The sequence below is a fragment of the Emydura macquarii genome, unplaced genomic scaffold, assembly GCF_026122565.2.
Source record: "Emydura macquarii macquarii isolate MOO-44397 ecotype Brisbane River unplaced genomic scaffold, CSIRO-AGI_Emac_v2 contig_1043, whole genome shotgun sequence".
Lineage (NCBI taxonomy): Eukaryota > Metazoa > Chordata > Testudines > Chelidae > Emydura > Emydura macquarii.
This window is the reverse complement of record NW_027131180.1, coordinates 20282953-20307111: the sequence shown is the minus strand read 5'-3', so window position 1 is coordinate 20307111 and position 24159 is coordinate 20282953. Positions and strand designations below refer to the sequence as shown.

Sequence of the window (24159 nt, the reverse complement as noted above, 5' to 3'; positions counted from 1 at the left end):
CTTTTAGCATGTCAGGTTTTTATTTCAACAGGGAACATGAGACCAGGATCCTTTTTTGATGTCTTTTTAATCTCATGGTCTGATGTTTACTTAATTGCCAGTTCCATTGATTTCCAGAGTGATCTGCAAGAAGAGAAAGGACTTGGCCAAACTATATTGATGGCTCTGTTGTGCTTGAGACAATTTTGGTTCCTGAGCAGCCTGAACCTGCCAATCAAGGACTTTGCCTATGCTTCCGGATCTGCTATTGCAAAATGAAGGGAAGATCCTGCACCCAGATCTGAAGTCCCTTCATCTCACAGTTGGGCTGTTGGATGGATATTGGAAGTAGAACAGTTATGCGCTTTACCTGTCCAGAATATTTTAATGAACAGTAGGAAGTCTCTACAAGACAGGCTTACCTGGAGAAATGGGTAAGGTTTTCTTGCTGGTGTCATCAGAAGCCTCTGATTTCACAAGAAACTTTGTGGAAGATCTTAGACTGCTTTCTGGGCTTGAGGCTAGCAGACCTGTTGCTCAGCTCAGTGAAAGTCCATCTGGCAGCGATTTCTGCACACCATCCACCAATAGAAAGTCACAGTGTTTCTTATCACCCAACTGTAATCAGATTTTGAAGAGTCTGGTTAAGATGTTTCCACCTGTTAAAAAAACAGTCCCACCATGGAACCTTAACTAAGTACTTTTGGCCCTGATTGGGCCACTGTTGAGTTGATGGCAATGTGTTCCCTGTTACTTTTCAGTGAAAATATCCTTTCTGGTTGCCTTTATATCTGTGAGGATGATAGAGAGAGATCCAAGCATTGATAGCTGAACTTCCTTATGCTGTTTGGTACCCCAACAAGGTGTCTGTATGGGCACATCCTAAGTTCTGGGTTCCATATATTTCATGATTCCATAACTGTGGTGGCCTCTGAATTTACTCTTTCTCATAGAGTTGTGCTCTCAAATCTAAAGTGTTTAAAAAAAAAAAAAAAAAAAAAAAAAGTTAAATCCTTTTATTTTCTGTTCTCCAGGGTTGTAGAGAAAACCTTGAATAGAGTGCAAACCATGAAGTGACCGCTGCAGAGTACCTGAAACAGTAGCTCTTAAGAGGAGTAAACTCAGTTACGGCTCTGACTCTGTGATGCGTAGGAGTTGGCATTTTTCAAGGCGTTATAGAACTCAACATTTTGGCCACAGAATTTGCCATTTTGCTGCAATGAGATGTCCATCCTTGTGTTTCTATCTTCCTGCCCTGCAGTTGCCTCTTGCACTTCAGCTTTCCCTGCCTGAAAGGTCATTAAGTGGGTTGTAGTGCATGCTTCCTGGTGGAGCTGTGCAGTAGGGTTCAGGGAATTAAAGCTAGAGTTCAGCTTTTAGCCAGGGAATGTCAGATCCAGAAATGTAGATTGGTGAACCAGCTTGTCTGTAGAAAAGTAGAGCAGCTGAGACCCAGGGGGAAATGAGATGCTGAATCTGGATACAAGTTATCTCCTTCCCTGGCATACTTAAGGGGAAGAGGTTTCTTTTGTCAAGCTGCCTGGACAACATGTTGAGAACAGAGGTCTGGGGACTGTAGCTGGCCTGCTTGGAAATCATAGCAAAAATTCCTATCTTTGAAAATAATCACTGACATATTTTATCCGTATTTTTAGTTTTGAACCATGGATAAGGGGGTGTGTGAATGGGAGTTAAGGGCAACAGTTCTCTCTCAGTGAATGTACAGCCACAGTACATCAGAGGCCCTGAAGCTGTCTCAGTATAAATGAGAGGGAGCATTCTTTGAGGGCCTTTGTTTTGGAATTTGCTTCCCACTTTGGTAGATGGGGTAGACTGCAGGGGATATGATGTGGGCAGTCCTTAGCTTATATAGTTATTTTAATTTATAATATAGGGCTCTAGAGGGATCTTGAGTTGCATTTCAGAAATTTTGATAAATAAAAGATGGTGGTAGACTAAATTAATGCTGCTAGAGAGTCTAAGGGTTATTGCTGCAGAATTTGGTCCCTTTCTGTTGCAGCATACACAGGGCTCTGAATTTATCCTCTATTTAAAATAGTGTCCAAGACATTTATAATCATTGTTTAAATGACTCTGCAATTTAAAATTTTCCTAGTTTCCCAAGTATTGTGTATTAGCATAATTCAAAAAGTTCTCTTTGGGGTATCTCCTTTGACATAGTCATAGACTTTTGGAGCACTACATTGTGAAGCTATGTCCATAATTTAAAAAAACATACTCAACATGAGGAAACCTTGTTGTTTTAACAGAGACAACTTTCCAATATTTGCCTGTTCAAGAATTTTAATGAAGCTTTTTTTTAATGTGCATTATCTTGGAAAGAACTGTTGTCTAGTGTTCAGAATTGAAGACTTGCCTACATTAGGAAATTGTAGAGGGTGGAAAAAATCCCAGTGGTGTTACCACTAGCTCTGCATCAGCAAAATAACTGGTATAGATAAGGTTTCTGCAACTGACCCATTTTAACCAAATTGTCAATTAAGTCTGCTTTTTAGTGAGCTGAACATAGCAATAAATATGTTAGAACTCATCAGTACCTCATCTATGCTAGTGCTTCTACTTAAAACTAGTTTAGTTTTAAAATACTGCTTTCCAGGTGTTTTGCCTAGAGATTGGCAAAAATTGATTTTTGGTTTGCTGGTGGTTCTGGGAAAAAAAATTTTTTTTTTCAGTTTGACCCAAAAAACAAAATTCAGAAAAAATTTAGGCAAATCAAAAAAGTTACTTTTGGAACATTTTTTTCAGCGTATAGTGTTTTGTTTTCAGCATTTTTAAAGGGCTAGATTCAGAAAGCGGGGGTAATGGCTGTGTCCTTCTTTTAACTTTTAGCTCAGTTAGTTAGGACACTTTCCTGGAATGTGGGAGACCTGGTTTCATTTCTCCCCTCTGCCTGATATGGAACAGCTCTAATTCCACGTCTGAATCCCCATTCTTTTATTGTGGCTCTGCAATGTTTTCCTTTCATTCACATTTACTTTTTGTCCCTTGCTGCTCTGTGAAAGACTCACACAATTCAGGAGAAATGAAATGATGAAACTGATTGTAGAGAAAGATATCTCATGGTATAAAATAAAGAAAAAACCACACAACTATGTTTTCTTCTAATCTCTTCATAGTTATAATTTTAGATGTTACTTGTAAAACTAGGAGATAAACAATTTTTCTAACACATTAGTTTTTAGTTTGTCACTTTAATATATCTCTGTACCACAACTTTCCCATTTGTAAAATGGGGAGTAATTCTTTTTATTCACCTTTGTGCACTTTAAGATCTCTGGATTAAAGCTGCTGTATATGTGCAAAGCATTATTTTATCCAGTGTTATTTATTTTATGGCCTTGGAAATGGAGGTCAACTGGTACAAATACCATGAGGATGTAAACGTTATACTAAAATCTTTTATTGTTTTTCTAGGAGGAGAGACTTCAGCATGCAAACCTTCATCTGTTCGGCTTGCACCGTCATTTTCATTCCATGCTGCTGGCCTTCAGATGGCTGGACAGATGTCCCATTCACATCAGCAGTACAGTGATCGTCGGCAGCAGAACATAAATGACCAACAGGTTTCTGCCTTATCCTACACTGACCAGATTCAACAACCTCTAACCAACCAGGTACGTGATATCAGGAGAGAGACTTTTCAGTTTTAAGAATAGTGCTTTATTTCCTAAATATTTAAATATTTTGGGACATTTAAGCTATAACTTTTTTAAAAAATTAGAAATGTTTATGATTACAAGGTTCATATCGAATGCATCTAGATCAAAACATTATTTAATTTTTTTTTTAAATTCAGAAACACTGTTGCTCCTTTGTAAGAGGCTTCAGAAGAAAATCTTTTGGCAGCTAAATAAATGTCTTATTTATAAATTAAAATATTCTATTCTAACTGTTCTTGACATAGAAAGAGAGTAAAGTAAACTTAGGGGAATTTATGGCTATTAAAGATGAGTCTAATGGTAATTATGATAAATGTAAATTGAAGTCAAAGTTTGATTGCTTTATTTTTGTAAAGAGGAAGAATGTTACCGCGGAGAATTTTATAGGTAACTTTGGATTATAAAGCTATTGTACAAAACTTTATAAAGAGCTTGATTTCAAAACAATAATACAAATATATACTATCACTGGGACTTTTTCACTTCTCCTCTCCCACATAAGAGTTGTGCATTCTCCATTTATCAGCTCTTATATTGGATAGGTTAAGTGAGCATACTTGGGGAGCAGGAAGAATACAGGTGGTTGCTGTCTGGCTGATACCACCAACATACCTTCCATAGTGTCATTGGGCTATGGCAGCAGCTCCCCACTTATGAGGGCTAGATTACCCTTTTGCTCTCCCTGAGAGCATTTCTCTATAGTTCCCCACTTAAAAGCAGCAGGAAAGCTGATAGCTTCCTTAAAGGGGATAGTTTAGCAGCTGCTCCCTGCTTACACCCAGATTGATTAACTTTGGATTTATAGAGTCTTTAAGTTCTACCTTCAAAGCATACAGGGTAGTAAAGTGAGCCCAACCTAAGAGGAGGAATGCTGCTGCTGCTCCCAGGTGCAAATCATTTTCCACCCCTCTCCCAACCACCTTGGATGTTCTGCAATACTCTCATGAGAGCCTTTACCAGGACTCCCAAATGTATTGCTCTGTGGAAAAGCAAGACAAGAAGGAAGGGACCACAGAAGAGATTAAAGAAGATGAGGATGATCAGGATCAGCCCTAAGAGATGCAGGATCCTCAGGCATGTAGGAGAAAAAGGGAAGTTCAGGCTGTTCAAGTGGAAAGATTTATCAGGCTTAACTTCCAGGATTGCTCAGCCTCCTGAAAATTAGAAATGGAAGAGCTAGCTGATTTGGTTCCCAGCGATCTCATCTCCCAGATGATCTCATCCTGCCTAGTTCATATAGGCCCAGAAAACCTTACGTTTTAAGAACAAGACATGATGGCTCAGGAGTGGGAATCTCCATTAAGAAGTTGTCTGCACACAGGCTTCTGAAGATCCTGTGTCTGTCAACAGAGGAAAAAATGCTAAGATTTAACTGTCCATCAATGGATATAGCCACCTCAAGAGTGGCAAAGGGGGGTGACAATACCTATCAGAAGCCATGTTTTCCTTTTAAAACAGCTGCTTAAGAGAAAGGTCAAGTCTAGTTTTAAAGGAGCGTTTAGTTCAGAAATTCTGCACGGATCACTGTATGTGATTTATCCTTCCAGGGTAGTGTTTGAGTGAATTCACAGATTATCCATGTTCTCTAATGCTAAGGATGATTAGATGGTGCTGGCTGAAATGCTGCCCTTGTTGGGAATTGCAGTGTTTTTGATGGCAGATGCCTCGTACAACATGAGCAGGACCACCTTAGGAGCCAGGGTGGTCTTCATAACAATAAAGAGGTCCCTGAGGGCTGAAGCAGTAGTCAACTGATTAGATAGCCAAGGCTAGCCTAACTCCTCTACCCTTTAAGAGAGCAATCCTGCTTGGCAAAGAGCTCCAGAAACTATAGAAGTCTTTCACAGATAGGAAAAGCCCAGAACTCCCACAGTAAAGGCCGTGTAGACACTGGCACAGATCTCATCCTTGCTGGGCTCTTGCCTCTCTAAACCTACCCCTATCAACCAAGGAAAATAATACCTTTGCCAGGCTTCTTTTTGAGGAAAAAATCGAATTACTTTTGTACCTACAAAAAAGCGCACAAGAGCACCAGACAGTGAGCATGAAGGTATGCAGACGCGTACCACACTTTTGCCACTTGCTAAGTGCATAGACCAGCACCACTTTGGATCATTGGGTACTGCATGCAGTAACCTGAGACTGTTGAAGAGAGTCCCATTCCAAAAGCATTTTTAACTAGTCATCTTGTACTGGCATCAAAAAGAGGCATGAGATACAAGACTGTAGAGAACCTGCAGAATTTGAAGCAAAACCCCCAAATCATTCTAGTTTCCTAGATGCTAATGGGATTTGAGGATTTATTCCATATACTTCACGTTTCCCAAGACCAGTGGTGGCCTGTGCCCAGTTTTGGACCTATGTTTGGCACTAGTGTGATGGCTGCTTGGATACTGTGTCCCATTCTGGGGTGTACGGTTCAAGAAAGATGTTGATAAATTGGAGAGGGTTCAGAGAGTAGTCATGAAATGATTAAAATATTGGAAAATATCCATTATAATAATAAACAGATTTTCCTATTTGAGGCTATCTGAACGAAGAGAAAGTTGAGGTGATTTGATCACAATTCATAACTACCTACATAGAAAACAAAAATTTGATGCCAAAGAGCTCTTCAGTCTAGCAGATAAAAGTATTACAAATAAAAATGACTGGAAGCTGATGCTAGACAAATTCAGACTAAAATAAAGCACAAGCATTTAACAGTGATCGTAATTAACCATTGGAACAATTTTACCAAAGGATGTGGTGGATTCTCTGTCACTGGAAATTTTAAAGTCAAGATTAGATGTTTTTCTAAAAATTATGTTTTAGTTCAAACAGAAATTAATTTCAGGGAAGTTCTAAGGCCTGTGTTACAGAGGAAGTTAACCTGGATTATCAGAATTGTTCCATCTGGCCTCAATCTGTGAATCCAAGAAAATAAATTCCTCTTTACATGACTCAAGAAAGTTCATATCTGAAGTTAGGGATTCAATCAGTCAATTCAGCAATTTGTCTGTTCCCTGGATCTTCTAGATGCCTATCTATGCATCCCAGTTTGGCATCACGTCAGTGAATATTTTACACAATATTTGGGGCACTTTTGTTAATATCAAGCTTTTCCAAAATAGGACCTAGGTATTTACTGTAAGTGGGATGAATTTTGTGAGAGCCAAAACAGGCTCAAATATGTAGAGCAAAGGCAGGATCATCTTCACGATGTCAACAGCTGATCTGTCTGTGAGACTAGTTTAACACTAAAGCAGACAAAGCCTTAATTCAGGGCAGGTGCCTGAAGCAGCAATACCAATTGCCAGCCCTGCTGCAGATGTAGATACTGTTCTCCTGGGATTATCTATGGGATATCTATATGCTGGAATCTATGGCAATATGCTTGGTGATTGTTCCCTGGACCTACTTCCACATAAGAGTGTTACCATGTTTTCTGCTCTCAAACTGAGAAGCAGAATCAAAGAACTCCAGAATATATCAACTGCTCTCTGCATTCAGAATGGCTCTAAGGTGGTGGCTGGACAGCACAAATCAGAAGGGTTCCTCCCTGGGTTGCCCCTGGTAATTGCTTATGGATACAAGCTTGTTGGAATGGGGAAGCAAACTAAGACAGACAATGACTCAGGAGAAATGGTCCACAAGGGAGAAGAGATCGTAAATCAGCCATCTCAAAATTAAGGCTGTTAAGACTCCTCTTCTGTTAACATAATTTCTACGATCGTAGTCTGGAGTTCCTCTCTTCTTGTCCAGTCTGGCTTCCGCCCCTTGCACTCCATTGAAATGGCTCTCATCAAAGTCTCTAATGACTTCTTTCTAGCCAAAGCTCAGAACCAGTACTCCATCCTCATCCTCTTTGACCTGTCAGCCACCTTTGACACAGCTGACTGTGCTCTTCTTGAAATCTTCTCCTCCCTTGTCTTCTTGTGACTCTGTCCTCTTCTGGTTCTCCTATGTCTCTATTCTCTCCTTCAGGATGTCCTTATGATGAACCTCCTTATCACCCTCTAGTTTTCTGAGTGGGTTCCACAGGGCTCTGTCCTTGGTCCCCTTGTCTTCTCCGTCTATATCTTATCTCTTAAGTAATCTCATCCTAAAACACAAATTCAACTACCATCTCTGAGCTGATAGCTTACATGTCTACTCTAGTCTCTCTACTACAGACCCGTCGTCTTCTGTCCAGACTAAAATTTCTTTCTCTGACATTTCCTTGTGGATGTCTAGACATCATCTCAAGCTCAACTTGGCTAAAATAGTGCTTTGTAATTTTTCTTTCCAAGCCTTCTCCATTTCCTCCTTTCTCGATCACTGCGGAAAACACCACCATCCTGCCGGTTACTCAGGCCCATAACAACTTGGGTGTTCTCTTTCACTTGGACCTTTTAGGTCCTCACTTTGAGGATAAGTCTTGCAGATTCTCTTGCATACCATCTCTAAGATATGGCTTTTCCTGTCCAGCTGCAGTTTAAATTCTCATCCAGGCTTCCATCTTCTCACATCTTGATCACTGCAACATTCTTTTCTCTAGCCTTGACAGTAGCAATCTTGTCTTGGTGATACTCATTCAGAATGCTGCTTCAAAGATCATTTTTCTATTCCTTTGCTTTGACCATGTTTTCCTTGTTTGCATCCCTCCGTTGGATCCCTCTTCAGATTCATATAAAATGTAAGCTTCTTGTCTTCACAGCATATTCCCATTCTACTTATTTCTCATTTTCTGTTGAGATGTCAGCTCCTACCTCCAATTGGCACATGATGCCAGTCTGTATTGCCCACTTGTCAAATTTTCAAACAAGCACCTTTGTACTTTCTCCCATGCTGCCCTTCATGCTTGTGAGGAGCTCCCAATAAGCATTCTAAAAACTAACTCATTATTCTCTTTCAATACCTTTATCAAATTCTATCCACGTTGTCTATAAAAAACTTGACAGGGGGTAGTCTACTGGTGTGCTGATACCACTACCCGTCATGCTGACCAAAATGTCTTTGTTTCCTTGTACTCCCACATCTGTTGTCTTGTCTTACACTTTTATAAGCTCCTTGTGGCAGGGTTTGTCTTTTATTTTGTTTGGACAGTACCTATCGCAACAGGATCCTGGCTATGACTGAGCCTCCGAGGTAACCTTGCTGCAGTAATGCAAATAATAATAATAATCACAAACTGAATGAGCCCATTTGGATACAGTCAAATATTGTTACCCTGGGCACATACATTGTTACCCTGGGCACAAATTGTCAAGGAGGTATGAATAGCAAGGACATGGTCAAGAAGCTGCTCATGCTTCTGACTTGGCTAGAAAAAGCATTTGAAAGATGTCACTCTCACATAGCAGGGGATCAAAATGACTCAGTAGGATGGCCATGCAGGCAACAGGTATGTCTATGAGAGGTGAGAAATCGGTTGTAAGATGCTCACTGCAATATGCCAAACATAAGGAACCCCGTGTATGGATCTGATAGCCGTCAAGATCAGTAGGAAGACAGAGGTGTGTGTAGTTCATCAGATTTAGGGAGCATAATTACCTGGGAAATGGGTATTCTGCCCCTCCAATGGGTTTTCTCCTCACACATGACCACCAGTAACTAGATACTATATACCAGTTTCCCATGCCTGCTACACACTAATGTTTTTTAGTGGCAGATCAAAGATATTCAGTTCTTCGTTTTGGTGCTACCATCCATAGCAGCCTCAGGGTCACGTGCAACCCAAGGGAGAATCTTCTTGGATATGATTTCTTGGTTCAACCAGATGTTCTGTGATACTCACTCTTGCAATCCTTTACCCCCAAGAAAGTTTTTTTGCTCTGTCATTTCAAGTCTGTATTTGTAAACAGTGTGAGAAGGGTCTTTCTCTAGCAGTTTGTTTGCCATGCCTGGATTATTGGACAAAATTCTTAGTTTTACAGGCTCCAACCTCCATCTGCTGGCCAGACCGTGCATTGCACCACTTGCTTCAAATTCAGTGCCTTGGCTGGTGAATGCAGGTGCTTTTTCTCTGATAAGAGAATTTCTTCAAAATTCCTAAACCTTCCATATCTTGAACAAGCCAAATTCTTCCTAATTTCAGTAAAATTTTCTGTTGGATTTTGAATAGCAACTCTCCAAGCACAAATGCTTTATTATTATTTCCTCAGACTCTACCAAACCACAGTGGGACAAGTTAGGGCAATCTTTTTTTCAATTTTCAAACCTCCTCATTTTCCCCCAGTCTCTTCATTTCTAGCATTTAGGACTGAAATGTTTTCCACAAAGATCCTGATGTTGGTGGATACCAAAGGGAGCACTCAATTATTTGGTGAACAAGAAAATACAAGTTTCTCTAAAAGGGCCTTTATATCTGTTGTCAGTTGTCGCAAGCCCTCTATGGTTGCTGAAGCTTGTATGACTTACTGTTGGGATCCAGCAAACCAGCAAGAAGAAGAAACAACTTAGATCCAACAAGTTGACTCTGGTTTTCGTATATGATATTTTTGATACTACTAATAGCAATTCAAGGCTTATAATTTAGACACCGTTATGCAGTGATCAAGCGTGGGGGAAGTATTTATCTCAGAGCTCTGATCACACACTCCACATCTGGAGGAAGTTTAATACAAACATTTTTCTTTGGTGCCATACTTTTTGGGAAACCATTTAAAAATCTCACCAAGATTCCTCTGAGTTCAGCAGGATAATCCTAAACCAAGGCACCTCCAGTGATTCCAGCTAAAATATCAGGAATTTTCACTGTCCCAGACCTTTCCAGAATAGATCAAACAGGCATTTATTTTGTGTTGTATGATCTGCTGGTGCTATTTTCTTCTTCATGGGTACTCATATTGCCTGCATTTTTTTTTCCAGAAAGGTGTGTACCCTAAGAACTTAGTAAATTAAAAACAAGGAGTTTGGCTTGCAAGGTGTGGAAATAGATATATGAATCCTATGCAGTCTTTGATAAGATGATAAAATTCCTACTGTTGGGGTTCACCAGGGTGTTGAGATTCAAAGTCCAGGTTTGAGTTTTAGGAATCTATTTTGTTTCAAACTTCATTTTCCCCCTTTATATTTCTAGTTTTTTTGAAGCAGAGACCACCTCTGGTGGGTCATTGACATTTAGAGTGACCAACAGTCTATAATTAAACCTCTGTTCAAATTGTTGGATGAAGTATTTGCCTTCTTCCTCACAATTAAAGTGGTGGTCCTTAAAGCCGTTGCCTCAAACAGAATGCCAAATGATCTAGGGGCACTTTTTCATCAAAGTCCTGCGCTTAGCCTTTCCCGTACATAATTGTCCTGACATCTTCATTTCATCTAAACCTGAGCATGTTTCTCACTTCCTTTTTTCTGTCTCAGACATCCCTTGGAAAATTAATTTTACACTCTTATAGTCTCTTTAAAATTCTACCTGCATAGGTCTCTAGAATGGCTGTAGTCTGATGTGCTTTACTGTCTCTAATAATAGGTGAATGTGTCACAAATGGGGATTAAAAGCAGTCAGATTTGGTAGGAAGAGAAATTCTTGTACATTAAAGTACACCTTTCTTGGTTTATGATTATTGGACTCCAAAAAATAAAACAAACTCTGAAACAAAAATATATAAAAAATGGATAAGTGATGGAAATATAATCCTGAAAAACACCTACATGCATGTACTATGGAATTGTGTAAAAACTACCAAAACCCACCCAGCCACCCTACACAAATTGTATAATAAAAAGTAAATTAACTCTTGGAACAGAATGAAAATTCTTAACTGTATCCAAGGATGGTTCTCCTTGGTATCCATCCTGAAGGTGACTCTACTTCCTTTCACAAAGCATTGTTGTGGAAAATAGAAAAAGTTCTGATAATGCATTAATGGATTTCAGAGGTTAGTGTGCCACTAAAGAACAAATGGTTGATAAACTGATATACTGTTTACTAAAGGACTCTTTGATTTATTGGAGAAAGGCATAACAAGAATCATTGGTGGGAAGTTAATGCCCAACAGATTCAAATTAGAAATTAAGGCACAAATTTTCAACAAGGTGATTAACCATTGGCACAAACTACCAAGTGAAGTTGTGGTGGATTCTCCATCTCTTGATGTCTTCAGATCAAGACTGGATGCCTTTCTGGAAGTTATGCTTTAGTAAGATATGTTATTGGGCTCAATGCAGGAGTAACTGAGTGAAATGTAATGGCCTGTGATACATAGGAAGTCAGACTAGATGATCTAATGGTTCCTTTAAGCCTTATACATTATGTATCTATAAAATAAATAAAAACCCTGGAATTATTGGTCAGATACAGTGGCATAAAATATAAATTCCTTTCGTTGTGCTCCCTTTGTTTGTAAAATCAAAGTCATCCTAGATGTAGGCGGAATCTCTGCTACTCCTTGTATTCTCATTTAAATGGTTTTTTAAGTATCCAAATATCTCTTGATGGATTAGAACATCCATTTTAGTGTGAGTGAGTGAGTGAGTGAGTGAGTGAGTGAGAAAAGAGATTTGTATGGCAGTCACTTGCTTATCTATTCCTTCTTTTACCAAAAACTACAAAATTAATATTGTTGTCAGCTGATGCAGAATTAGACCACGTGGTCTGTCAAGCTGCTCTGGACCAATTTAAAAAAATGAAAATAGATCAGTTTAATGTATGTAGTTGGAACTATTAGTATTGTTGCCTATTTTGTTTTCATTATTTGGTACTTTCCTGTTCGGATTGGTGCCTCTTAACAGTCATTTACATACCAACAAATGGGTCATATGAAATTGAAAATTGATTTTCTTATTTGTAATTTTAATTTCTCTTAGTGGTACCAGTTGCTGGCATGTCTTGCTCTATGAGTCTGTTAGGAAGATAACATTTTGTTGTTTACTGACAGTATAATTGCTATAAAATAACTTGACTGTCATTTATTTTGGAATTGATAAATATTTTTGGTTATGTTTTCCAACATTCATCTTTGGAAATATCTCCTGAGGTTGCAGTTAGCTATCTGGCCAGCAGGTAGAGACTGGAACCTACAAAGCAGGATTTTTTAAAGGTTTTTTGTAACAGTAGAGCTGCCTCAAAGCCAAAGGAAAGGCAGGATTACCCAACAATATAGTACATATCACTGTATGGTACCACTATACAAAATGGGTATTGTCCCCTCCCTATGCCATCATTCCTCTCTTGCCCTCGTCAGAGGAAGAGGTGGTTATCATGGGAGATTAAGAATATAGTTAAGCTTTTATAAAATGCAGTTTATTGAGGAAAAAGATTCCTACCTTTTTTCCTTCCCAATCCTCCACCCTATTTTTTGGAAGGCAGAAAGGAAAATATGTCCTTTTTAAAAAGTTAATACGAGTCATATAATGCCCTTAGTAATAACTGAGTTGCTGTATTAGTCTTACAGCCCTGCAGTTGAGACTGTAGGAGTGCGCATAGTAGCGCACACGGAAGTGCTGTGCTGTAATTTCCCCGTGTGGATACTGCATTCACAAATTAAAAGGTTCTTTGTTCTCATTAATGTAGTCCTGTTTGAATCATAAACGATTAGGGTTGGAAGGGACCTCAGGAAGTCATCTACTCCAACCCACTGCTCAAAGCAGGACCAATCCCAACTAAATCATCCCAGCCAGGGCTTTGTCAAGCTGGGCCTTAGAGGTTTTTAAGGATGGAGATTCCACCACCTCCATAGGTAACCTATTCCAGTGCTTCACAACCCTATTAGTGAAATTTTTTTCCCTAATATCCAGCCTAGACCTCCCCCGCTGCAACTTGACACCATTGCTCCTAGTTCTGCCATATACTACCACTGAAAACAGCCTAGTTCCATCATTCCTGGAATCTCCTTTCAGGTAGTTAAAGGCTGCTATCAAATCCCACCCATATCCTTCTCCTCTGCAGATTACACAAGCCTAGTTCCCTCAGCCTTACCTCATAAGTCCTGTGCTCCAGCCCCTAATTATTTTTGTTGCCCTCTGCTGGACTCTTTCCAATTTGTCCACATCCTTTCTGTAGTGCAGGGCCCAAAACTGGACACAGTACTCGAAATGAGGCCTCACCAGTGCTGAATAGAGGGGAATAATCACTTCCCTCCATCTGCTAGCAATGCTCCTACTAATGCAGCCCAATACGTCATTAGCCTTCTTGGCAATAAGGGCACACTATTGACTCATATATCCAGCTTCTTGTCCATGGTAACACCCAGGTCCTTGTCTGCTGAACTGCTGCCTAGCCAATCGGTCCCTAGTCTGTAGCAGTGCATGGGATTCTTCCATCCTAAGTGCGGGATTCTGCACTTGTCCTTGTTGAACCTCATCAGATTTCTTTTGGCCCAATCCTCTAATTTGTCTAGGTCACTCTGCATCCTATCCCTGCACTCCACTATATCTACCACTCCCCCCAGCTTAGTGTCATCTGTAAACTTGCTGAGGGTGCAATCTACTCCATCCTCCAGATTATTAATGAAGATGTTGAACAAAACCGACCCCCGCACCGACCCCTGGGGCACTCCGCTTGTTACCAGCTGCCAACTAGACATAGAGCCGTTGATCACTACCCATTGAGCCCGATGATCTAGCCAGCTTTCTGTCCACCTTGTCCATTCATCCAACCCATACTTCTTTAACTTGCTGATAAGAATACTTTGGGAGACCATATCAAAAGCTTTGCTAAAGTCAAGGAATATCATGTTCACTGCTTTCTCCACATCCATAGAGCCAGTCATCTCATCATAGAAGGCAATCAGGTTGGTCAGACATGACTTGCTCTTAGTGAATCCATGTTGACTGTTCCTGATCACCTTCCTCTCTTCCAAGTACCTCAAAATGGATTCCTTGAGGACCTGCTCCATGATTTTTCTGGGGATTGAAGTGAGGCTGACCAGTCTGTAGTTCCCCAGATCCTCCTCCTTCCCTTTTTTGAAGTTGGGCACTATGTTTGCCTTTTTCCAATCATCTTGGACCTCCCCCAGTCTCCACAAGTTTTCAAAGATAATGGCCAATGGCTCTGCAATCACATCAGCCAACTCCTTCAGCACCCTCAGATGCACTGCATCCGATCCCATGGACTTGTGCATGTCCAGCCTTTCTAAATAGTCCTGAACCTGTCCTTTCAGCACTGAGGGCTGCTCACCTCCTCCCCATTCTGTGCTGCCCAGTGCAGTAGTTTGGGGGCTGACCTTGTCTGTGAAGACAGAGGGAAAAAAAGCATTGAGTACTTCAGCTTTTTCCATATCATCTTTCACTAGGTTGAAGAGGACTATGTTAACGCAAACTAGGAACCTGCTGACTTGCACCTGAAGCATCCACACAGGGGAGTTGCAGCAACAGCACTTTGGTGCAGACTGCTATTCACATCCCTATAGTCTGAACTGTGGGACAGTGTAGACAAGCCCTGAGTGAGGCTGCACAGGTATAAGTGAAAGCATGGTTTGGAGATAATGGAGTTAGAGTTATCAATGAGAAGCTCAGGAGGACACAAGTTGGCCTGCAGAATCTTAATTATTATCTGTGGTTCATGAGAAGAAAAGAAACCAGCTTGATTTTTCTCAGGTTGAATTTTCAGGGCTGTTGCTAGAAAAAACTTGTATTTGTAAACTGAGCAAATTTGAGCTAGAAATTAGAGATGATAACTTGGAACCCCTACAATGCTATTTATTCTACAGAGAAAAATATCCCTGGGGTCTACATGCCTATCACAACATGTGGTGTACCTTGTCCAGTGCAGTAAATGCCCCAATAAATATGTGGGTGAAACCAGACAATCACTGTGCTCTTGAATGAACTTGCAATGGATGATGATAAAAGACAAAAACACAGTATTACCTGTGGGTGAACACTTTTTGTAAAGCAGTCACTCTGTATTTGACCTATCAGTCCTCATCCTCAAAGGAAACCTGCACAACACTTTCAAAAGATGAGTCACGGAGCTTAAATTCATAATTTTGCTAGATACTAAAAATCATGGATTGAATGAGACACTGAATTTATGGCTTATTACAGCAATCTATAACCCACTAACAAGCCTCCTATTCCCCCCAGTTCCTTTGCCCTCTCTGACTGGAACTGTGTTAATGGGCCACTTCACTTTGAATGGTCCCTTGGAATATGTGTTAACTACTTATGCTAAACAATCTGTTCCATCTTGTATTTAGCTATGATAGTCTGTGTACGTTTCCCAGATCCAAAGAAGAACACTGTGCATAACAGACACAAGCTATTCTATTCAATTACCAATAGAAGTTGGTCCAATAAAAGATACTACTTCACCCACCTTGTCTTTCTCATATCCTAGGACCAGCATGGCTATAACAACACTGCATTCTACAGAGTAGGCATGCTGTCTGCTGTGGACTTCTTTCATAGTTGGGGAAACAACTCCACAAAGTCTATTCCACGGCAGTAAAGAGACTAGTCACTACACCTGCCTTGGACAAAATGTAGCCTTTGCATTTTTCCCTGACATGAGTTGAGTAATCAGTGGATAGTGGCAGAGCCGCCAAGCCACACTACTAAATTCCTGCTGTTCACTCAAATTCTTATAAGGACATTACCAACTGAAAAATCATATTTACATATGTAAACTTTGTACCATCTAGATTTAAAAATTACTTCTACAATTATTATTATTATAACTGAAAGAGATTAGAAGGGGAAATAATTCCTCCTCTATTCCAATTCATTTTCATTTCACAGCACTTTGTATATAGTCAGTTTCACAGTTTTATTGATGGTGCAAACTATTCTATTTAGCTCTGCAAAAGGGTGTTTATCTGTTATAGCGAAACTGAAACTGAAAAAGGTATAGGCTAGATTGTGCACACAGAGGAAAGTGTGCCTGAGCACCTTTGGTAATGTTGCATGGGCCCTAGAGCAACACAACTTTCTAATTGTGAACAGGGATTAGAAAACAGTAGTCTTCTATTTGCGGTTTAAAGGTGTTCTATCAGAAAATTAAATGTTTTTAAATTAGTCAGTTTTGGAAAATACAAGTTGTGTTCCTTTTCAGTATTTAAAATAAAAAAATACTTTCCATTTGTCTTTAACAGATCCAGTTATGTCTAGATCTCACACAACATATAGATTCATAGATTCCAAACCCAGAAAGGACCATTGTGAACATCTAGTCTGACCTCCTGTATAATACAGGCCATAGAACTTGCCCAAAATAATTCCTAGAGCATATCTTTAAAAAAACATTCAATCTTGATTTTAAAAATCATGAGTGATGAAGAGTCCACCCACAACCTTTGGTAAATTGTTCCAGTGGTTAATTATAATCACCCTTAAAAATGTACACCTTATTTCTAGTTTGAATGTATCAAGCTTTAATGGTATCCCAGCTTCTCTAAGCCCCCTATAGCAGTGTTTCTCAATTAAATTTGGCTGCGGAATCCTTTTTAACTTCCGCGGGGTCACGTGATACCCTCCGCTGAAAAATCTGGGACATCTTCCCCTTTTTGGCGGCGCGGTATCGGCTGTTTTCGGCGGCATGCGCTGTCAGCTGTTTTCGGCAGCGTGATTTCAGCAGCTTTCGGTGGCGTGGTTTCAATTTTTCGCGGAACCCCGAAATTCATCTCGCGGAACCCCAAGGTTCCGCGGAACCCCAATTGAGAAACAATGCCCTATAGTATCAGTGAACATAATGAAGCTTTTCTGAATGTACTTACTCTGCTGTTCCATGACAGCATTTGTGGCATTTTATTATTTGAACAGTTGTATTCATTGTGGTTTTATGTTTATTTTTAAATGCAGTTATGTTTTAAATACAGTTATTTTGCATGTGCCTGATAAGTCAGAGGACCAGAGAGGGAGGTGGGAGAGAGAAGGCAATAAGGCGATGTATTGTGAACTAGCTCAATAAATTAAGGAAATATTAAACCTATTAGTAGTAGTAATTTTTTATTTGAATACTTAGGTTTGTAAATATTAGAAATTCATTAATTCTTGTTTATCAGTTAGAGTGAATAGGATTAGATTTAGGCAGTTTACTTTTCTGAAGGGTATACCTCAGTGTAGTGTAGTAATTATTTAGTTAAAGTGCTAGTTTTTTCTGTCTGTTTAAGGTGATGCCTGATATTGTCATATTACAGAGGCGGATGCCCCAATCTTTCCGTGATCCAGCTACTGCTCCCCTGAGGAAACTCTCCGTTGATTTGATCAAAACATACAAACATATTAATGAGGTAAAGATAGGATAGTTCACCCAGTTATATTTTTATTTAATATATCTTGCTAATAATTACAATATGTAGTGTTATCAAAAATATTGATTAAAACATTCCAAGTAGATTTTCTATAACATGTAATGAATCTAGATACCTTTCTTTTACTGACCTATTATATAGGCATTCTTACTTAATTTATGAATTAACTTGATGAATTCTAAATTAAACAAGTCCATGTACTTTTATCGACACTAAAGGTAACATGCAAAGTGCAAGAGGGTTTGTGCCATTTTTTCTTCTTTATTATGTCAGCCTGAAAGATGTGTTTAAAATCTGGGTTTTTTCCCCCTCTATCCTGCTATAGATATCAGTAATGTTTTGTCTTCCCTTTTTTGGTTGGAAGTCTGCTTGAAAGACCTGAAGTGGAAACTTTCTCCGCCTTTAATTTAAAGAGGTTTGGTGGGTGTTGAATATTTATGCCTAAATTTCAAAAGTGACTATTTTGGGCTCCTAAGTTTTTGGTTGCCTAGTTTGAGACAACTTTAAAGAGCCTGATTTTCAGACCTGCTGAACATCTGCCTTCTGAAAATCAGGTCCCTTTCAGTAGTCTCAAGTGGAGCACCCAAATCACAGCTCCCGAAATCAACAGTCACTTTTGAAAATGTAGGTCTTTGTTGAGCATTTTTCTTCCAACTGTTTCTAGGGTATTTATGTTCCATAGGCTTTATCAATAACCCACAAGAGTTTTAAACACTCAGTACAAATCAGATTCCCTCTCAATTGTTTGTGTTTCACTACTTCATACCTATGAAGTCATAATCCTACTGGGCCTCCAGTCATTCGGCTTCTGGAAAAGAAGGCTAGACAACAGTTGAATTGCTACTGTATATATAAATAAACTTGGAAGTTCTTATATATATATCATAAGGAAAACCTAAACCCTCTCTTTGCCTTTCATGTTATCTTTGATTGTTTTATCTTTTATCTTGACAGCTGTGATTGCTTTATCTTTTAGAACATTTGTGCTTCTATACTCCTTAATTGATCTGATTATCTTAATTATTTATCCAAAATGCAAAAGAAGGCAAGGTTATAGTGCAAGGAGGAGGTGATGTCCTCCTAGATGCCTGTCGTGATTGTAGAATAAAAGAAATGACTACTGCAGCCATCCATGATTGCACTTTGGTTTTTCTATTAGTCTTGGGTGCTTATGGAATGTAGTCTGGCAGTTTATCTCTAGTCAAGGCCCCAGCAGCTTAAAAGCTGATGTTATCTAGTGGCCTATGCTTGAGCCTGGGAGCCCAGAACCGCTATGCCACTGAGTCCACTGGGTGGCCTTGGCAAGATGTTTAATCCTTTTGCCTCACTTTTTCTATCTGTTAAAAGCGAGCAGAAGCTACCCTACTGTTTTGCAAAACACTTCGAAAAATAAAAATGTTACGTAAGTGCCAAGAATGTCTGTATTTATTTATCATTATTATATTGAGTATATTCTGCAATGGTAGGCAACAATAGAATCTTTTGTTACACAACTTATCCTAATGTATGTGTATTTAATTTTACTTTCTGCTGGTTACACTTTAATCTTTGTCTTACCTTATAAAACATAAAAAGAGATGTTAGGTTAACTTGCATGCGTGCACGAGCAACTTAACCATGGTGTGTTTCTCTTTTGTACCCTTTATTTTTAATAGGCTCAAATATTACATTTTATGACTATGTTGCTGTGGTGTGCTTACAGATGTTTCTTAAATATTAATATATATTGGGATCTTTGCTTTTGGTATAAACAACTGAATTTCAGATCCTGTGATATAATTAAAAAATTAAGTGTGCACTGCTATAGGGACACATTAATTCAAAGATTGCTCTTTTCCCTGAAACTGTATCAACTATGTTTATAAATATAATTTAAGATTATTATATTATATAATATTAATATTATTATATTACATTTTCTGTTTTACTTGTGAATTTGATAGCACTGTGTTATGTAAGAGGTTCACTGTTTTCCCAGCATAGTCAGTTAGCTTTCCTGGTTTTTGTGGGGGCCTTCCACATAGCAACAGGGGAAGGGAAAATAACTTTTTAAAAAAGGCAAGTGGGTTTGTAAAACCACAAAACTTGGCAGGGGGGGCACAGACAAGTGTAGTACCTGAAGCTACTCTTTACTGATGAAAGCGACACCACCAACTTAAAATTTTAAAGTAGCATGTTCCTCGTCATCAGGTTTACTATGCAAAAAAGAAGAGGCGACATCAACAGGGCCAAGGAGATGATTCCAGTCATAAAAAGGAACGGAAAGTTTACAACGATGGCTATGATGATGACAACTATGACTATATTGTAAAAAATGGGGAAAAGTGGATGGATCGTTATGAAATTGACTCTTTAATAGGCAAAGGATCCTTTGGGCAGGTAATGGATGTCAGCTGAGAAATCATTAAGTTATTTGAGTTATAAGACCCATCTAAATGAAATAATATCTAGGCCATACCCTTGTCTCATGTCAAGATTTGTTTAGTTATTCCTAAACCCTTGGAAGAAGATGTCTATTCAAAATTTCTGCATTTGTGATTTCTCTTGTGTATAAAACATGAAATTTGAATTTACTTGAGCATGTGTGTCCAGTAACTGTTTTTTAAGATAATCAAACCCCTTAATTTAACATTTGCATTTGCTGTCATTCAGAATTTTTAGCATTCCAAGTTGAAATCCAGATGGACTTTTTTGTGCTTTGGGAGATAGCACATACAGACAGCATAGAGTATGTAATAAATACACATCATCCCCAAGGGATTTTGAGAATGAAGCGTTTCTGAATACTGAATATTTAATAGAAAGTGATTTTACTCGTAATCGTTATTTTCTGTATTGATTTTTTTATTTGATGCTTGTACTTCAGTCTAGTTTCTCAATGAAGTGTGAATCCTGTTTTTGTGACATATTTGTTGTCATGAAAATTAATATCACATCACAGTATCACCTGTGGTTTTACTGTAGAAACAAGAAAAGAAAATGGTTTAGAAAGGGTGGAAATTCTTATTTTAAAGAAAAATATTTTCAATAGTAGTCAACAGTACTTGGTAAAAATTTTAAAAAATGAACTAGATGGTGAGGTATGTTTTTAAATATGATTAATTTAAAAGATTTCTTGGTTTTGAAAGTCTCTGTTTTAATAAATAAATTTATTAATGAGATGTGTAGTTACTTGAATATTGTATTTGGCATGTCTCTTTTTTCTCTTTCAGGTTGTAAAGGCTTATGATCGTGTGGAACAGGAGTGGGTTGCTATAAAAATTATAAAGAACAAGAAGGCTTTCCTAAATCAAGCCCAGATTGAAGTGCGGCTTTTGGAGCTTATGAACAAACATGACACTGAAATGAAATACTATATAGGTATTAGGATAATTCTTATTTTTATTCACTTGTAAATATTTGAGAACTGGCTGGAGAGCCTAAGATCCTGCTACTAATTTTTACAGTGCTTATAATGTTGAGGAATTGTATATTTGTTTGATTTTTACGATGATAGTTATTTTACAACAAATTATCTCACATAAAGAGGCCAGCTGACCTGTGCATGTTTAGCCTGATCCAGAAGAAATTATACAATACTTTATGACATTAACTCTCTAGTGTTTTTAACCATGAGTTCTACTGCTATATATGGCAATCAGACAGGACAGAGTCTGTTTTGCTCCTGAGAAGGGAACAGTCTTCAGTTCCTTATGGACTCTGGTTACAGTCTCTTCTTAATATGGAAAATCTACTGGCAAAGCAATTTTGAATTATACAGGGGAATATAAATTCCAGGAAAAAAAAGCCCAATATAATTATGATACCAGAGAAGATCATATTGCTGGCATTTGCCCACTTCTCATAAAAACAAAGGGGCAGCAGTTCCTGTTCACTCCCTAGCTGGATCCGGACATTGTATGGCTCTTAAACTTGGCCTTCTAAGAAAACAAGGCAGAAGGTAATCTCTCTTATCCTCTCTGTTTACTTGGGATAGTTGGAACTCTGCTGTGGGCCACCATGTTCTAAGAGGGAAAGGTGTTCTTATGACAACTAATGGCTGCCCTTTCTCTTCTCCTGCCCTCCCCTTCACCTCCCATTTTCTCTGAGACAGGATGAGACCAGGCAGGCAGAAAGTTGCCCGGATCATGGTCAGAGATTGGTTCCATGTTCTCCATGTGCTCTTTCTCTGTTAGTCTATTGGTGGGAGATGCTGGGACTTGATCAGTGACATCTTCACAAGCCTGTAGCCTTCACAAGTTCCAAGGAAAAGAAGTACTTTCTATATAAGTCAAGATTATGATTCCGAGGATGTTAACCAAGTACTTGGGCCCCCTGTAATTTTTCTCAGGATGGCAAAACATTAGAAAGGACTTTGTCATCTATCGCAGTGGCTCTCAACCTTTCCAAACTATTGTGCCCCTTTCGGGAAGCTGATTTGTCTTGAATACCCCAAGTTTCACCTCACTTAAAAACTACTTGCTTACAAATTAGACATAAAAATACGAAAGTGTCAAAGCACACTATTACTGAAAAATTGCTTACTTTCTCATTTTTACCATATAATTATAAAATAAATTGATTGGAATATAAATATTGTACTTATATTTCAGTGTATAGTGTGTGTGTGTGTATGTATATACACAAGTCATTGTCTATGTGAAATTTTAGTTTGTACTGACTTCGCTAGTGCTTTTTACGTAGACTGTTTTAAAACGAGGCTAATATCTAGATGAGTTGATACACTCCCTGGAAAGACCTCTGCATACCCCCAGGGGTACGTATACTCTTAAGGGAGAACCACAGATCTTACCCTACTTTTATCTGACACAGGGAAGCAACATTCCTTCTCCTCCAAGAAAGAGACTCTTTGAAGCCCAGCTAGAAATCTGATGTGTGTTTTCTAGTTCACTTGGATGTTGAAGAGTTAATCACAAGAATCCTGGAAGAGATCTGATGTTAAAGCTATCTTTCCGAAGGCCAAGCATGTGGGTTTTATAGGCTCGCAAAAAGGTGTTAGACTAGGGGACTCTAATCTGTATAGAACCTGAAGTTGCATCCTAAGCAAGGAAGTCTTCCTTTCCTGAAGAGGCACTGTGTCTCTGTAGGTCTCCTCTGACCACATCTTAGATTCCAGTTTCCACAGATACCACAGTTAAGTGGCAAAAGTCCATTGCAGCCAGCTATGCTATGACACCATGTACAAAAGCAAAGGAGGTCTCTGCAGAATCTATCCCTAGTTACTTAAAGGCCTCTGCCAAATGAATCACTTTTATTAAAATGCTTGGGAATGCATTTGGTCAGTCTCAGACTTTCTTCATAGTGCAGTGTTGGTTTGAATCACCTCATCATCTCTTGTACTAGCCAACAACTTAACTGGCTGAAAGGCTTTGTGGCTTTGGTCCTGAGAAGGGGAATTCCAGAACCAAGTGCATCTCATTGCCATCCCCTTTTGTAAGAGGAACACTTTCAAATATGTCTTGGCTCAAACATTACAGGACCTCCATGACAAAAACTCCCTCCTTGTCATCCAACCCTTTATTGTTCATGCCAGGGGTATACTTGTTTCACTTCTCCAACATATCCTCATATGGATCTGACTAAAGCGTCAAAGAACAAGAAAAAAACAGCTAAACCTTCAAAGCTGGTCAGTTCTTTTTTTATGCTAGCTCCCATTGTGTCAGTATCTACAGAAAATAATTTTATAAACTTGGTCTTTTGCTTGGAAATAATTATTTCGGAAGAAAGCACTGGAAGAAAAACACAATCTTGATGATGATTTTTCACTCAATTCACCAATGTCATTAGAAGACATTTTCTTCAACAATGAGCTCTGAAAACAAGAAGCAAGTGGGTATTTTGCACACTTTTTCAATTGGGATTCTCAGGCAGAAAATGGAAATCCTTTTCCAATGAGGAGCAATAGAGTGCATATGTCTTCAACACCAATGGAAAGGATTTTACTCTATGTACTTCCTAATTCCCAAGAAGATGGGAGGTTGGAAACCTATCCTCAAGCTCTGCAATCTCAACCGCTTGATTTGCAAGATGACATTGTGCATGGTCACACTGGCATCAATAATCTCATCCCTGGAAAAAAGACATGGCTTATAGCTATCTATATGAAAGATGCTTAACTTTCACCTGGATATTCACCATGCCCACAGGTATTTTCTCAGGTTCATAAGGGTCCCAACCACTTTCAATACAGGGTGTTAAGATTGTTGCTGAAGACTGGAATGTCATTGCCACGGTAACACTATCCAGGGGCTACTTGACTGTTAAAATTGCTCAATGCTTCTGTTCTGGGAGCTCTGGTGTTACCAGCACAAGTAGAAAATGCAAGCTGTTAATTAAGCAGACCTCAA

The 24159-nt window shown here is 38.9% G+C and overlaps 1 protein-coding gene across 7 annotated transcripts in view; it reads left to right on the top strand.

The window, feature by feature from the left end:
* The window catches only part of DYRK1A (dual specificity tyrosine phosphorylation regulated kinase 1A), a 119031-nt gene that overhangs the window by 77875 nt on the left and 16997 nt on the right, over window positions 1-24159 (top strand). For 5 of the 7 annotated variants that reach the window (XM_067545257.1, XM_067545252.1, XM_067545254.1 and 2 more), the window contains 4 exons: window positions 3415-3614; window positions 17672-17791; window positions 20003-20191; window positions 21025-21172. In XM_067545257.1, coding sequence (XP_067401358.1) covers window positions 3492-3614; window positions 17672-17791; window positions 20003-20191; window positions 21025-21172 — 580 coding nt within the window. In that variant the 5' untranslated portion in view covers window positions 3415-3491. The remainder of the gene's footprint in view (window positions 1-3414; window positions 3615-17671; window positions 17792-20002; window positions 20192-21024; window positions 21173-24159) is intronic. The other 2 variants (XM_067545251.1, XM_067545256.1) reach the window with 2 other exon arrangements.